Here is a 16,965-nt window from a genome sequence, read left to right as displayed (position 1 = left end):
AAACTCTGTACTGCCAAGTGAGTGATATTTGTGTCTGTTACAAGACAGCATGATGTGATTTTTGGGTCAGATAACAATACTCACATAATCATGACAAAATCAGAAAGGGGTCCTAGTGCATAGACTGTGAATATTATTTTACAGATTTAATTTTGTGCCTTTAATTGACAGACAGGACAGTGGATAGGGTCGGAAATCAGGGAGAGAGAGAGAGTGGTGAATGACATGCGGGATTTGAACCCTGGCCACCCGCTTGGAAGACTAGCCTCCATATATGGATATAAAGGCAGGGTTGGTCATTTTCGAAAACTAACATGATTTTGCAAGCACCCTCAGTGCTCAGTCTACACCTACACCATCCCCCTCCCCTCTGTGCTCCCTCAATAGCCACGCCCCTCACTTACATGCAGAAGTGGACCTCTGCTCATCGCTTGCTTTGCATAGAAACCATAGACTACTGAGTGTGGGCTAGTGCACACATTGGGTAAGAGAACGAGCAGGGAGACGGGGAGGCATGATTGGATCATCAAATTGGTACCTCATGGCAGACATCGGTAGAAGTTTTTTTACATGCTTATAACTGCTACAGATGACAGATTTTCTTCGTTCCTTTTTCAGAGCACATGAATAATTCAGTGTCATGTCAAGACCTTAAGACAATTTCTACCAAAATCTTAAATAGTGTATCTGAAGAAAATTATCAACCCTGCCTTTAAGGTTTAGAGGTATCGCTTTGTCCACAGGGGGCCCCAAAATCAACACAAACTGAAAGTTCCTCACACCATTATCACATTAATATAACCTCCAAATGTAATAGTCCCTTTCTATAAAAAATTAATAGAATATGTACTGACAGATATGTTAAATAGTTAAGTGAAGGTGGGGCTTCAAATGATGGTGGGGTTTATAATGATTATGTTTTCTATCACATTAGCCATTTATCTGTTGTTCTCTAAAACTTGAGAATTGCAACCAGCAAATTATTTTGATGTATAAAAGACTGTTATAATCAACATGTAATCACATTTCTGACTGTTATTTTTTTCTTAATTTACCATCAAACTGGTCTACCAGTTGTGATTCTGGTAGGAATGTGAACACATGTAAGTCTGTGATTGAAGGATTAGACGGTCAGTATCGCCTTTTACATTTCCCGTAAAAATATGTCGGATTGGTTTAATTAGAGACTCTTCGAAAAACCCATGGAGTCAAAATATAAGGACATTTTATTGATGGATGAACTTCAACGTTTATGTTAAATAAGACTCAATGAAACATTTTAAAAGAAAAGGAAACCATTTATTACATTCGTAAAACCACATATAATGTATCCCATTGGACAACAATATATATTGCGCTGTGTGACTCAGTTACTCTTGGACTAGTAATATACCTCTTGTACATTTTGTCAAAAAGGGAAAGAGAAGGGAAAAAAACTATTCTTTTTCGTTTTGACTTGTCCTAATCTTTCTTCAATAAAAAAACAGATCACTGACTTTACAAGACAAAAGTGGAGCCACTTAAAGAAAGGTAAAGAAAAGACTGACAAATAAATGTAAATCACAGCAAAAGAAACATTTTAGCCCGATAATAAAATCCATCTTTAACTCTTAACTGATTTAGTCATGGTTTTTTTTTATGAACTCCTATGTCTTGAAAAAATGTAAAGTTACAATATTAGGACAAACGGGAAGGGCTTTGACACTTTGTGAGTAACATTCACAAAAATAGAACACAGTGATAATGGTTATGGGTCTCATCTAAGGTGCAAAGGTGTGAGGAGCACAAGGCTTGAAGATGACACTGGTTATAAAGGGACAAGAAGAGATCACAGCTAGCTCCCTGAGCCGCAGGTCCGCAGACTGATCAAGAACATCACAGCACCCGAGTAAGACATTATTACCATCATCTTAATTCTAGACCGACCTGCAGGAAGTGTGTTATTTATGTACATGATTCATGTAAACAGATGTGGATGATTTTGAATGACAGATATGGAATTAAAAACGAAAGTAAAGAACTGACTGACTGAAAACCACAAAGTCTTACTGGCTTTGAGGCCCAACTCAGGGGGCAGCTGGTAGCTCTGTCTGGCCTCAGACTAGTGTCCAGCGAGAAAGAGGAAAGTATAAGTGCTTGGTGATTGGACAAGTGTTGGCTTTGGGACTAAAAGAGAGAGGAACAGCAAATGTACAAAATAATACAGATGCTCCAATCAGCAAGGAGGGTTTATGATACATATTATGAACCATGAGCGTCCCAACCTTTAACCAAAATGAAACATTATGAATGAAAAACAAATATTCTACAACTATGGTACTGATTAATGATTAGAACAGGTGGGGAAACACTGTGTATCCCCGTTCATCATACAGTTCATGAAGTCTTCTTTTGCCTTGCTTTCCATTTTCTTTAGTGTCCTGTTTGTTCTGGTGTCTCTTTAGACAAGGGGGGGGGGGGGGGGGGGCAGGCAGCGACAGCGTTCACTGAAATCTCTCAGTTTGATGCAATGAAAAAGGCAATGTCATTTTCGCCTTTGTTTTGGGTATGCTGCCCCCCTCCCCGCTGCGTTGCATCTGCAACAAGTGTCCACCCCATTGCTTGACCGTGCCTTACCCAGTTGGGCTTTGGCGTCATGGGCAAGAAGGGGTTGTTGCCCAGGAAACCTGAGAGTTCTGTCAAAAAAGTGAATAGTCCAGAAAAACATTTTAGTCCAAAAAATCTGCCTTCATGAAATATCCATCCTTTTTTTTCCCTCCGGCGTCTCTTAACGTCTCGCTTTCCACTTTTCTCTCTGGACTGAACTCTCTCGTTCTAACACTCTCCATATACTTATATAGTCATCTATTTACATTCTTATTTAAAATATTTGTTTATAAATGTGTATATAAATTAAAGATAATTTCATCTTTTCCTGTTTCTAAGTGGCATTTACAAGGAAAGGGGTGTGTGGGACTGAGGTTTCTCATTGCATTACAAAAGCCTACAAAGAGGCAGCACCGAACATTGTCTAAATGTGTGCGAGACTGGTTCTATGCTGATTATGGAAGTCAGCCTGAGCTGTGAGTCATATCATATCTGTGTGTCCTTTATTTAAGAGAATATGACTCATGATCTTGGTCCATAAGCAATGGTCGGTAAAAGGATATTCTCAGTATGAATACGCAAAGGACACCATACTGAGATGTATTAATACAGAGAGTTGTATCAAATACGCTGTTGATCAACATGTCTTCTTTTACTATGTGTAAAACTCTGTCTCAGAGTGGCAGGGTTGTACATTCGCTGTAGATAGGTTCTTAATGGTGCACTGGTGCTGATCGATGAGGTACATTCATAAATGGTTGGGCGATCCTCCGTGGATCTGATGTTCAAAAATGGTTCGAGCTTAGATCGTTCACATGCTAAGTGGGCTGCTGTGTTATTACTACAATGCCCATCCTGCTTGTATTTAATGCTACAATACGCAGAGGACCATGAGCATGTGTGGTCTGTAGTGTAAGGTGCTTTTGCCTGCTGGGAAAATGGAGGACTACTTTGGGATCATGGGAGACGGAGTATTTAAAGTCCTGGATTGTCTCGTTACTGCTGGTAGTTATTGAGCTTCAACATCTCTATTCTACTCTGTCTCTCCTTTTGCTTCCCTGCCTCTGAATAAACTCTTTCCATCCCTCTGGTATGTCTATCTAGCTGTTGGTGGAGTCAGGCAGAGACATCTCGCTGCCAAACACTTCCCGGTACAGTGGTGGGAAACTGTAAGCGGTCTCCGGATGGACCAAACGGAAAAACTCCAGTTTGTCAATGTGGAGGTTACAGATAGACTTCATTGTTGGCAGCTTGGACACCATCTGTTGGAACAGAAGACATACAGTACAAAGGTGAGTTTGTGTATACTAACATTCATGTAAATACCTTTGTTTGTTTATAAAGAGTGTTTTCCTTCACCTTGTCCAGTTTCTCATCAGAAGCTCCGCGGTTATGCAGACTGTGCTGTAGAGCCAGGTAGACTTTCTCCTGGAGTTTCTGAACCTTTTGGCCTTCTGTTAGCCAGGGTCGATCTACAGGAACGACAATGTTAAGCCATTAATATCAAAACCTTAATGTGTATTAAGTTGACACTGAGTTAAATATTCAAATCTAAGGCTGCAATGTTGTAACTGCTGTATAAGATCAAATCAATAAAATATATCAGATGTCTCGCACATCTTATTCTTTTCAGATTTTCAAAATAATCAGCTTGAAATATTTAGTATATAAGGAAACTTAAAGACCTCTACTACAACTTACGTTTACACTTTTGCATTAATAACATTTATATCACTTTGTCCTTTCCACACAATTTCAAAACTGGAAAATTGAGAATTGGAATTTGATGGAAGTTTATTTTGGGACACTATAATGGATAAATAATAATTGAAAACCTATTTAAAAACGTATATAGTTGAGTATGTGTGTGGTGTTTTATACCAAGGACAAAACAGCAATGAATAGACTACTGCAGGTCAAATTATCTTCTCCTTGAGCATGATTGTGTTTTTTGTCTGTCTGTGTGAGCAGAAAAGATGAAGAAAAAAAAAAATCACCAGGAGACAGAAGGACTGCGGCACTAAACAGAGCCATTTCTTCGTCTGACAGCTGCAGGCGGCAGAGTCCTTTCCCCAGGTCAAACACTGCACTGACCAGGTCGTCACAACCTGCAGAAACACACAACACAGAAATATTACATTTCAAAAGTAATAGCTGGAAGTCTTTAGTAGTCTAGGTAAGTTTGACCACTGGTCTAAGATATGATTGGGTCAGCTGTCAAACTTACCAGGACTGCTATGATGTTACATTTCTAACTATTTTTTATTTATTTATTCTGGCATTAATAGACATTATGGGAAACTCTGGTAATTCTTGATATGATAGCTTTGGAGTAAAATCAGTGTTGCCTGATTTCTCAGTATTGATAGCATCCATGTGTTATTAAAAAATGAACACATAGAAAATCTGTTATATTTACTAGCATTATATTTATACCAAACAACTTGGGTCACATTCCCTAAATTAGTTTACTGCTCTGTTTATCGGAATTTGTGGTCACATTTTCCATTTGGGTTGCATTGTTCCTCAGGGTGTTTGTTTTTGTGTAACTTTTCTCTTTAGCCAGTTCTTTCTTTGAAGAACAGCTAACTTGAATTCTCCTAATTGCCATTTTCAGAACAATGAACCCAGCGAGGTCATTTCAAATAATGAATTGTGTTCAGCTCAGTTCCGGTGAAACAGGCACGTCACTTTCTAAAAAGTGAAGAAGAAAAAAAAAAGAGAATCTTTGAAGTGTGATAGTTACATTCCCATCGGAGACTCACCAAGTGCTTTGAAGAAGTGAGCCGGGGCAAACTTCCCGTTAAAGAAAATGGTGCTGTTGTTGACGTTGAAAGCTCGGCACATTCGTATCAGCAGGACTTCCAGACAGCCTGAAATGGTAGCCACAGATAGACCCAAAGATATGGCGAGAGATGGAGAGATGGAGAAAGAATAGGAAGAGGAAGAGGAGGGGAAGGATAGAGAGGGGCCAAGATACTCCAACATGCACAAAACAACACAACAAAATGTAAATTTTTGACCCAGATTGGAGCACAGCATATATAAGACATTTTTGAACCATTTCAAAACCAGATGGATATCAATAATTTTTTTTAAGAGTTCAAAAAGATTTACAGAAGGTAAATGCATTGTCAAATATATTACATTTATGTCACAAATATAAATTTAAATATGTGTTGAATAGATACAAAAAGATGATTTTGAGAATTTGTTTCCAGAATGGTGTTTTCTCCCCCATTTATTGAACCAAGTGTGTGTCATTCATTGAAACAAAATAATGGATAATAAATAAGGTGAAGGTAGAAGGTTGGAGACAAAAAAAACAGGAAGGAACTAAAGTTAGCAAGTTTCAGACTTTGTTTACTTTGAAAGGATTCACTTGTACATGAAATATTTAGAATGTGAACATTTATAGACTGTACACTGACCTGCTTTCAGCAAAATAATCTGATCGTTCTGGCACAGGTCCATGAAACCAGTGATGCGTTTGGCAAACTCCACCACATACTGAATGGCATTGGTGATGTGGTGAGCACACTGCTGCCACATCCACTCCGCCGACTGAACAGGTGACACAAAGAAGGAGATGTGAGTTTTCAAGTACATTCAGATTTTTTCATCCTTCAAAATTGACTACAAACACTTTTTTTGCATACATTATACGTTTTATAATGTACCTTGTTTTGAAAAGCCCGCGTTTCCTCAGGTGTGTATTGTGCCCAGGTGAATCTCTTCATGTCTTCAGCGCTGTACTGACATGTCTCCAAGTGAGACTTAACAATACTCTGAGTGATGCGCTCTGTGGAAGGAAAAAAAAAGGCATAAACGTCAGTGTTTTCTCATTTAGGTTGTTTGTGATTGTAGCAGGTTCAGGCTATTGTTTATATGCACACATCTCCAGGCAGTGTGACCTTCAGTAACTAGATGCTTTGCTCTGCTTGTACATTGTATGTGCCACTAGAGAGAAGCTAATGGCTCATCTGATCATCGTGTACCTGAGGCTGTTAGGCTCTTCTCCACCCCCTGAACGAAATCATATCCACCAGTCACAATATTCACTAATTGCTTCTTTTTAAAGTCGCATCCGGGCACCGGATGTGAATGCACAGCAGGAGACACACACACACACACACACACACACACACACACACACACACACACACACACACACACACACACACACACATATATAAAGTGCTTTTTCGGCTCCAACATTACACGTCACCACAGCCTTCCCCCTTCCCAGAGTTTCACAACGAAAGAGATAATGCTGCACTCTGACCTCTTAGAGTGATGTAATGTGAAACAGGAGATAAAGTGTTGAGTTTCGGTTTGACTTTGGAGCACGTAGCTGGAAACTAGCATATCAATTAGTCTATTGTATAATGTCCAAGTGACACTGTTTGTTTGTGTATGTAATGAGTGCACAAAAAAAATAATCTTCTGTTATTTTATCGTTGTCAGGACTCACCAAGGTCTGTTATTGAGCAGTCATCCGGCAGTTGGTCCAGCAGTGCATGCGTATGTCCCAGCAGATGTGTGTGAGAGTGTGTATGCAGGAGCTGGAGACCGTTGCTGTCCCCTCCGTCCAGCATAGTCTGCTGTGGGGAATTCTGATTGGACAAGGATGAGGAGGAAGAAGAAGAGGACGATGAGTTGGAGGTGTTGCCGGTGCTGGCTCCTCCGCCCAGCAGCTCCAGGCTGCAGTACTCGCTGGCCTCTTCGGGGGTCAGCGGCAGGTCAAATAGGTCAGGCAGCGCTGCGATGTCATCCAGGTCACTGAGAGTGGAGCTGGAGCCCCCGGTGCTGTAAGACCGGCTCAGACCCTCTTCAGCGTCCTCCCGGCTACTACCACAGACACCATCCTCCTTGGTCAAGGACAGAGAGGTAGGTCCTCCCCCTCCGGAGCCCGCACACTCCTGGGATTTCTGGTGTTTTTGCACCTCAGCGTAGAGGCTGTCACGCTGCTTCTTAGACATACGACCAAATTTGACAGCTGCAGAGAAAAAACATTTTATTATTTATTATCCAACATCTTGTAAAACTAACTGCAACAACTCACATTCCATGTCTTTTTTGTAGATCCATAGACCTATACGTATAACAGCCCTATGTTAAAGTCCTTAAATTAAGTTTACATGAAAAGTTTTGTCTGTTTATTACATATCCTTTTCTCTGCAACCCACACACGAAGAAGAAGATCCTCTTAACTGAGCTGATGTGAAACAATACAGCCGAGGGCTTCCCTTGGTTTACAACATGTCTGTTGTGGTACATTATTACTCTTTTAACGCTGAATGTCATGAAAGTATTTTCAGAAGGTACAGTGCGTTTTTAGTGTGTGTTTTTACCGTCTCTGCTCATGCCCAAAGCCAGACACTTCTGTAGGCGGCAGTGCTGGCAGCGGTTACGGTTAGTTCGGTCGATCAGGCAGTTCCTCTGACGGGAACAAGAGTACATGGCATTGTTCTGCTGGCTGCGGCGAAAGAAACCCTATAACACACAACACAAACATTCAAACACGGTTAATGACAGACATATTTGGAACAGACTGATTGAGGTTTAATTTTGACAACCAGGTTTACTCTCTGTGTATTTCCTCCTCACCTTGCAGCCTTCACAGGTGATGACTCCATAGTGGATTCCTGAGGACTTGTCCCCGCAGATCTTACAGGGTATGACCTCGATTTGAGCTGCAAGAACAGAAAGAACAGAGGTCAGAACACTGAAACCTAATGTGACCTTAAGATCTGCAACACTATGCAGCTTTGGCCTTATTTGACTCTATTGAGTCATACCATAGAGTGCTGCCAAAAACAGTTAATATCTAAACAGTAACACAACACTAAGTAACAGGATACCTTCAATCAGACATAACACACACTTTCTCAGACATGTGTGACCTATTATCACTGTCGGTAGGTGAAAAAATAAGGAAGAAGTTATCCGAGATTTTCAGCCTGTTTTTCACACGCTACATTTGTCTCCTTCTTTGACCCTCTTTTTAATGGTCTTGTATGTGATGCTATCATGACTTTTCCTTGGCCAATATTAGCTTTGTCATGTCTTCTGTTAGCCTTTTAAAAGGTAGCCACTGCCGTCATCTTGTCACAGTTGGGCTGATGCAGCTCTGTGTACTCTCTATCAGAATGCTATCTCCCACCTGATACAAAATGCAGCAACAAAGCTTTGAACAACTTTCATTGAGTTGTGATACTGGATTTTTCTCTGCCTCCCTTCAATGGGAGACCTTTACTTTCAGATGCAAATAGATTTTATTGATAATGTTTCTAGGTTGAAACAGATCATAATATTTCTTGTAAGTCCCTCTTGGTGTCTGATGCAGTCTGATCCTGAGATCAGAACCTGAACTCCCCATCTGTAAATCTGTTCTAATTAAGAAACAATACTTACTTTTACTACTTTTACATTTTATTTCTGGTGTGTCTTGTAGTTTCTTTTTGTGCTTTATGACCCCTGAACTGTTGTTTTATTATGTTCCTCAAGTGGAAAACACAATCTACTGAACTGAAGTTTTATAATTAGGAAATGATTAACAGATTTAGGAACAAAAACAATCCTCTCTGCTGCACCAGACAAAATTGATTAAAGATACAAACACATCTTGTGGGTCAGAGCAATGAGCAACCTAAAATCATGTGTTAATTGTTGTGTCATTTTTCTGTTGATTAGAACAACCCAGCAGACACACTGTCCTATAATATGTTAAAGGACAGATAACTAACCATTAACTGTGTTTCTCTGAACCCAGCATGCAGACCCCATGTGAGAACAGAGAGACAAACAGATAGCGAATCACATGACTTTTGCAGATATGACATGTACACAGAGAGTCCTTTCTTCAGGAAGAACAAAAACAACAGCAGCTATATCATTTAACAACTGTTGCTAACCCTTGGTATTTGTTTAATCTCAGATTTATTTACAAAAAAAAAAAAAAATCCCATTCGTCCCACTTTCTGTGGAAAAAGCTCAGTTTGTGTGATTGTGGAGGGATTGTTGCACTCTTAGGTACTGGAAAACACCAACTTTCCCTTCTTTCCACCCTTTAATGACACAGCCGTCTGTCTCTTCTCTAAAACTGTTGACTAAAATACTTCAACTGATCAGGGCAGCTGCAGGCATGCAATGGAAAAATATCTCCCTCCTCCCTCCCTCTCTTCCTCTCTTTCTCTCAGGTTCCCCCTCCACCCCTCCCTCACCGCTCAGTTATATAACTCTCGTCTGTGTGCATACCTCACAACACTCATTCAGCCGGGCTCACTCTAGCATTACTGAAACCCCACCCTCCTCAGACCATCTCTTTCCCACTGGCTGAGAGCTGTTCGCAGCATCCTTGGTATTGGCTGAGTCATCTGTCAGTCGGGCACTGTAGCCCGTCAGCCCATGTGGACACGCTGTCCTACTGACACACTTTCCCACTGCAGGGGGAGTGGGAGGAGGGAGGCAGGCGCGCTCCCGGCTCTACACAGACCAGTTTTAAGGTGGGACTGTAGACTGCTCAGACTTCCTCATCAGAAAAAATGTTTCCCTGAAGCTTGCATCAGAAAAGTGGCTGTAGTTACATAACAGCAAACTAAATTAACAGAAATAGTAATAAAACGACTTGAAAGCTACAATTGCCAGATTGGTTAATGCCCACAATTGATCTACACTGCTTTATTTCCCTTGGGTTTATTTCTCTTTCACTTCATTTTTTCAGCTATTTGCCTTTTTATGGCCAGGAAACTACATTTGATTAAACTGTAAAAGTGTATACTGTACCTGGCTGTGGTCCACCCTGTGCAGAGAAACTCTCAAGTTGAATGTCAGCTATTCAGCCCCCACCCCTTTTTGACATTGAGCCTCTGCTTCAACCCGTTCTATTCTTGTCTGTGCTGAGAGCCAGAATTACACAGATGCCCAGCCACCCACCCTCGCTGCTACAACCACAGATACATGCTTTCTCTCTTCTCTGACTCTCTGCAGAAATGCTGCCACAACCCAGACTCAGTCAAATGCCCCCTTAATGTTCCCTAATGTAATTTGTGTTGTCTATAAGCTGTTATGCTAATAATAACAATGAACTGAAACCAATTATCTTAATACAGTTAATTTCTTACAACATAAACTTAACTAGAAGGCTTTGGTTACTTGAAAAACTGAGCCAATGCTCATTTATTATTCTACTTTTAAAAAGTCTCATCTATTTTTAGTTACTGACCAATCATTTTCACACCTTAAAATAAAAATTATATTTAAAAATACTGCTTACTATGTCCAAGAGTCACAGATCAAACGTTTAAAGTTTGGATCGTAACCCATTAAAAATCCTTTATCATTCACCCATTGCCAATTTACTCTCATATCAGACTCAGAAAACCACCATCTATGCACATTTACAAAGCAGGAGCCTTTTTGCTTCAAAGTGACTCTACAATATTATATCTACTAACTGATTTAACCAAAATATAATTGAATCTCTACAAAACATCCCTGTTAAGAGATATACACTCTGTTGAAAACGACAAAAAGATATGTCAAATTCAACTGTCTCACGACTGCTGATAGAGACACACATAGCACCAGTAGCTAAGCCAACGTAAAAGCAACATTGATCTTTAACCCTGAATATCAATGTTGACCTTTGCTACAGCACCAGTCTCTAGCCTTTGACCTTCAGCTCTCTAGAGAGAGTCTCCATTCCTAGAAGTTCCATACCAATCCTGCTATTTGCTCACATGCATGAATCCTGCATCCTCTATCTTTTTACACTTCTCAACCACTGACACAATAACCAAGTCAAATAAAAAGGCTAACGTTAAAAGCAATCAACAATACAACATGATGCAAATGGTTGACAAAGTATGCTGTTTGAGTGTGGCAGCTGTTTGATCAGTACATCATCAACTTTCTGTGGCACACCCAAACCTCTGCTGAAAACAAAACTGTCAACAGACACATTTCTGCTTCAAACAACACTGGCCCCCAAGGAGTGTTTATCAGCCAGCTAAATGTGTAGCTGTGTTATCTGTACTTAAGGCTAATTCAGAAGGGTGGGGTTGTGCGAGGAGGAGGACAATCACTGACTTTGTGCTTCCAACACTTGTTGATATCTAATGTGGAAAAAACAGCCTGTAATTGTCCATCAAGAGCCCGCTGGCGATAGAGTCAGGCAGTCAGTGTGTCAGTGTGTCAGCGTGACAAGAGGAGAGAAGATAAGTTTTGACCCTCCTCGTGATCACTATCGTATTTGTGAAGAAGCAAACAACACTTAATCACACATTGTTAGTCTGTTTTCTAATCTGCAAACTGAGCACAGGTTGTTCATGTTTACTTATTATGCAAGTCACAATAATGTGCTTACTGCCCAAGGATTGACACAAGGTGCAGTAAGCTGGCAATCTTTGTGTTTTCTTTCATTTCCCTGCTGTACGAATGACTGGCAGGACGAGAAAACAAGCTCAGTAGGAGGTGAGGGGCCTTGTGCTTGAGCTCTATACGAATGAGCAATGCTGGGACACTTGTTCTGTCATGCCTCTCTGTTGGGTGTAGGCTTACAGTGCAGCACATAACTGCATCACAACAATCGAATATGGTTGTCCCCTTCGCTTTCTTGCTCTTTTAAAATAATTTCAGTGCCGGGGAATGTTTTTTAGCATGATTTTTGTGTCGGTAAGACGAATAGCTTTCAAAATGTCAATGCGATTAAATATTCTCACATATGAAACCAAACCCTGTTTTGTTTTTTCACACCTTCTGCTTCTATCTTTGAAGACGCCATCCTCAGTTGATGCCTTGTAGGACACCCACCCATTCTCTTCACAACTCTAGTGCATGTGGCATTTTTTCTCCTCTGAGGTTGATGCATGAAAAAACCGAACAGATGAGACTTAAACTCAGACACTCAGAATGCATACAAACGATCCTGCATGAGCAGCCTGTGAATTCAAATCAAGGGGCTCTATTTTAAAAGATGCAAATACCAGAGGAGGCCAAGCTGAGGCCCACAAAGGGGGGGGGGATTACAATAGTGCAGAGAATTTCATGGCTTTCCTCTGCCGGCTGTTGTTGCGGGAATGAGTCTCCTCTATGGCTTGAGGAAACTTAAAAGTGCACACCTCTCTCCAGTACAGTAAAACAGATGTCCAGGCATCCGCTAAGGGCCTCTATACGTCTGTCAGCATGGTAAATCTCCTGGAATGACTCAACAATTCACACTTACATAAGATTACAGATCTGAGTGCAATGAGGGCTAAAAATGCTGACATGCTCTTGTTGCGAGGCAATGACAAGTTGAGCGACTAACCTACATTTTCAGTGCAGTGAGAGAGAACAGAAAGGGCCGAGCTTTGTTTACATTTGGATATCCTGCCAGAATTGGAACCTCCCTACCCCAGAGGCCCCCTCAGCTTTTTCTCGGATCCCTCCCTCTCTTCTTTTTAGTTCAAAAATGAATCTCTTTCCACCTCTGCTGAAAAAAAAAAAAAAAAAAAACCTCCTCACAGATTACAGATTGTCTCCGGCCCTGCATAACAAAAGATTGTAAAGTTTTGCAATGCTCAGAGCAGAGTGACAGAAATTAAACACAAAATGGAACCAAACCTTTTTAAACACGAAGGCAAGGATGATTTAAAGTATCAGGAGTTGTTTTTTTTGTTGTCAAGCAAAGAGTTCCGCATTAACTTGCATGTTGATTCAAATGTTGAGAGGTTATGTAATGTGTGCACAACAGGAAGTATAAATAAATAAAACCTCCATGTCGAAAATATTTACATGCAGGGGCTAGTTTACTATTTTAGTTAACCTCTTAAACATTTTGGACTTCGCCTGTTCTTAAACAACCCTCTTTGTTAATAGTTATCTGTTGCCCCAAAGCCCAAGTTCAAGTTCAGTCTGTGCCAGTGAGCGCGCATGTAACCGCACATGGAGGTGCACGTCCCGCGGCAAGGCGCTTCCCTTAGCTGCTCCTCCTCCCTCCGCTGTGTACGCTGCTGCTGTATAATGTTTGGTGACATAACTAGGTCAGTGGAACAGCCGATTCCCTCTCCCTCCACACACTCACACTGTCGGCCATGCTGGCACTGCCATCGCATCACAACAACGTCACAACTACACACTCTTTTAGTGTATAGCCTTAGAAAGCTTTTGTTAAGAAAATAGTACCCAAAAATAAAGATTACATCAACATCTTTAGGATTGTAGTTTAAGAAAGAAAAAAAAAAAGATGAAATATGACAAAATTATTTGTTAACATTGTAATATATTCTAGAGAATAACTTAATGATATATTATGTTAAGCTCATTTTGCAAATGTTCACTATTAAAGTGTTGACTTCACCTGATTAAAAACCGGATGGACTCGAATAGCGTCTTGATTACATAATTCTAGTTTTGGTTAACAACAACCTCCTCTCATGCCCCTCCCTCTCCCCTATTGCATAACGCCTAACATGGATCCCCAGACAATCTTTTACAGAAGGACTCCCAGGTGAGATGTGAGTCATATTTCATTAAAAAAAAGACACATTTTGCAACGCCATGAATCAGAGGACAAAATTACGCATGGGTGCCACGGATGTTTTGGTCTGATTTAACCATCAACAGACCAAAGAGCAGGTTTTTAGAAAAAAACAATCTATCTGGTTGAGCGAAGTCCTATCAGATGAAAAACATGTTTCTAGCTCTTGTAGGACTGAATGCTGAACTTCACAGTGGAGCATGCAGCCTCGGGCTCTGTGCAGCCATAATCCAGTCATGAGGGATTAATGCGCACTGGGAGGAAAACAGGCGCACACAAGTCCTTGTGCGCACACATGTGGCCGCTGAAATCCGTTCAAAACCCAACTGTGATCGTTACCAAGTTCCTACCAAACATGAACACATGTATTGTGACACAAACATACACTTACCTCTCATGTTTGACGTTTTCTTGTTGACTCGTGGACGATGGAAACTCGGCTACATGTGGATCATGTAGATTACAGGAAAAAGCAGGATAAAACGCAGGAGCCAGAGTGACCTGGCTGTGTAAATATTAACTTCTTTCCGGCTGCAGACAACTCTCTCGTAATACACGATGAAAAAAAGAAAGAAAAAAAGCTAACCGAAACTCCTCTATCCTTCTGTCAAGTCCGAGCAAAATAAAATAGTGCAGAAAGTCGCTTTGGATCGCATCGTTTACAGTCTCGGCTGATAGATTTGGCTGAACTTTTCTGACAGAATAGTCCCACACGGTTTGACGAGTGCTGTTCAACGCCCCCCACTGCGCTCTGTCTCTTCGTTTGCTTTCCTCTCAGTCTACCCTGCTAACCTACTTTCTTCAAGCGTGGACTCTCCTATGATCTCACTGCCGACAGCTCCTCTCGCAGCTCTCGCGGGGGCGCGCAGACGGGAGCGAGTTTAAGGTGGCTATGCAAATGATTGACTAGCGTTCAAGCTCTTACTCTCACGGCGCTGTGGTGAGGCAATAAAGATGATCACTGGCAGGAGATAAGGCAGTTAATCAAACCAAAAGCGGTTCTGCTTTCACAGACTTTAATGTTTGCTTCCTTTTCAAACTTCATGTCATTCGCACCAGTTACTGGAACTGCAGACTGAAGTCCTAATAACCAGATCATAGATTCATATCAGCCAAATCAGGTGATGAGGAAGTGGACAACCAGCAGCAAGAAGCTATAAAACTGGTTCTGTTTTGTTTATCTTAATGCTGAAGAACTGTCCTAAAAGTATTTACTGCATGTGTCTTTATGGTGTTGACCTGGATGGCTTTATGTAACCATTTGGCCTCAGCCAGCTTCTAAAAATAACAAGCTGTAATGCTGGTTAAGTCTTTTTTTGTACTGTTGTTTGTCTGAACAGCACATTTCAATGTATCAGTTCTGTCTTGCGATGTGCATTTTCCCCATTAATTTACATTTTATAGTCCAAATGAAAAGACTAATTAGAGATAGGTGGATCTATTAGAAGATATATTTTATTAAATTGCAGCTAGAGTTTAATCTCCAACGCCTCCCAGCATTGCAGTTTGTTGTTCATTATTTCTCCAGAGACCATATTTGAACAAAATAATGCCACTCTGTTTATGCTGCATGTTTTCCGGTCATCTTCAAAGTGCTACGTGAATATATGGCAATGACAAGCTCATTCCAATAATGATTATAAAAATAGTGGGAAAAGCTTTTTTCATTCAAAAAAAACGTTGAACAATCTCTCTGCAGTGACTTGAGCAACCCAGCTTATAGACTTATAAAATATTTAATCAAGCTATTCACATGAACCTTGTCCCTCAGTGGTGTTCTTAGTAAAGGATCATACTCAAATGTCCCTGGCCTCACTCCCGTTGATGGCTCACTAAAATCCAAACCAGCTTCGAGCGGCTTCACAGACTTGGATCTCAGCAGTCTGGTTCCTGTTTCATGTTCACATTTCTCAACTGGACATGCACGGACATATCACACATCTACTACTGAATCATTTGCATATCATTTATGTAATCTAAGTCTTTTATTGCAGCACATTTGTTATTTTCCGCTTGAATCATCCCTGTCTGTGTACAGCCTTTTACTCTTAAAAAAACTCCTCTTTCCTGTTAGAATGTATGCGCACAACGTTTTCAGATTATGATGTAAATGTATGCGACTGCCCATGTGGAGGTGGGTACTATGGAGGGTAAAGGGGTGGCGGTGGTGTTGCTGTAGCGGCTGGCTTTATGATGCAATGTTCTGGCAGTAGTGTTATGAAACAGCACGAAGGCAGAGATTACTCAAACTAGGTTAGTGGAGCAGCTGAGCACAGAGCACCCACAGTCATGGATTCTTTTTCTGATTCTGTTGCACACATCGAGCACACACATTCAGTCAAACATAGAAACACAAGGATTCGCATTCTTCTGTATTTTTCCTCTCTAAACCTTTTTCCCACTACCTCTTTTTTTGTTTTGTTTTTTCCACATGAAAATGCGTATCGTCTTTTATTCATTCTTACATTGGGATGATTTTAGCGGTGCAAACATGTTCAAACCTTAATTAACTTTGCCTTTCCTGCACATTTTTCCTCTTAGCTGTTGTGTGTGTGCTGTTTCTCCCTCTCTCTCCCCCTGTGCATGTCTCCTTCAAAGCCCCCTCTGTTCTATGTCTCCCTTGACAACGGCAGTGACACTTTGACCTTAGCTCTTATGTAACGGCTGCAGCTCAGTTAGACAGCAGAGGAGGGAGAGAGTGAGAGAGTGGGAGGAGGAGGAGGAGGAGGAGGAGGAGCAAGGCCTTGGTGAAGCTGGAATAAGGTAGACATTTTGTTACCTTATGATAAAGTAAGATGTGAAAGAAGAGAATGGGTGACAAAGAATTAGATGATTTTGCAGGACTTTGTTGAGAA

The 16,965-nt window shown here is 40.9% G+C and overlaps 1 protein-coding gene across 1 annotated transcript; it reads right to left on the bottom strand.

The window, feature by feature from the left end:
• Positions 1 to 1,277: 1,277 nt before the first annotated feature.
• LOC109984028 (nuclear receptor ROR-beta-like) lies at positions 1,278 to 14,982 on the bottom strand. The gene is made up of 10 exons (XM_065953947.1): positions 14,502 to 14,982; positions 8,197 to 8,282; positions 7,941 to 8,082; positions 7,061 to 7,585; positions 6,267 to 6,388; positions 6,018 to 6,150; positions 5,352 to 5,459; positions 4,584 to 4,694; positions 3,946 to 4,058; positions 1,278 to 3,848 (listed from the first exon to the last, which is right to left on the bottom strand). Exons 1-10 carry the CDS (start codon positions 14,506 to 14,508, stop codon positions 3,687 to 3,689), a joined length of 1,509 nt encoding a protein of 502 aa, XP_065810019.1. The 5' UTR covers positions 14,509 to 14,982; the 3' UTR covers positions 1,278 to 3,686.
• Between the last annotated feature and the right edge of the window lie 1,983 nt (positions 14,983 to 16,965).

The sequence above is a fragment of the Labrus bergylta genome, chromosome 4, assembly GCF_963930695.1.
Source record: "Labrus bergylta chromosome 4, fLabBer1.1, whole genome shotgun sequence".
NCBI classification, from domain to species: domain Eukaryota; kingdom Metazoa; phylum Chordata; class Actinopteri; order Labriformes; family Labridae; genus Labrus; species Labrus bergylta.
This window is presented reverse-complemented; position numbering and strand designations above follow the sequence as displayed.

Excerpts from the sequence above, each read along its gene's own strand:
- LOC109984028 (XM_065953947.1), bottom strand. Across the intron at positions 7,586-7,940 it reads TTTGGGCATGAGCAGAGACG|CTGTCAAATTTGGTCGTATG; the intron begins GTAAAAACACAC and ends TTTTCTCTGCAG. Across the intron at positions 4,059-4,583 it reads CGCAGTCCTTCTGTCTCCTG|ATCGACCCTGGCTAACAGAA; the intron begins GTGATTTTTTTT and ends TCGTTCCTGTAG.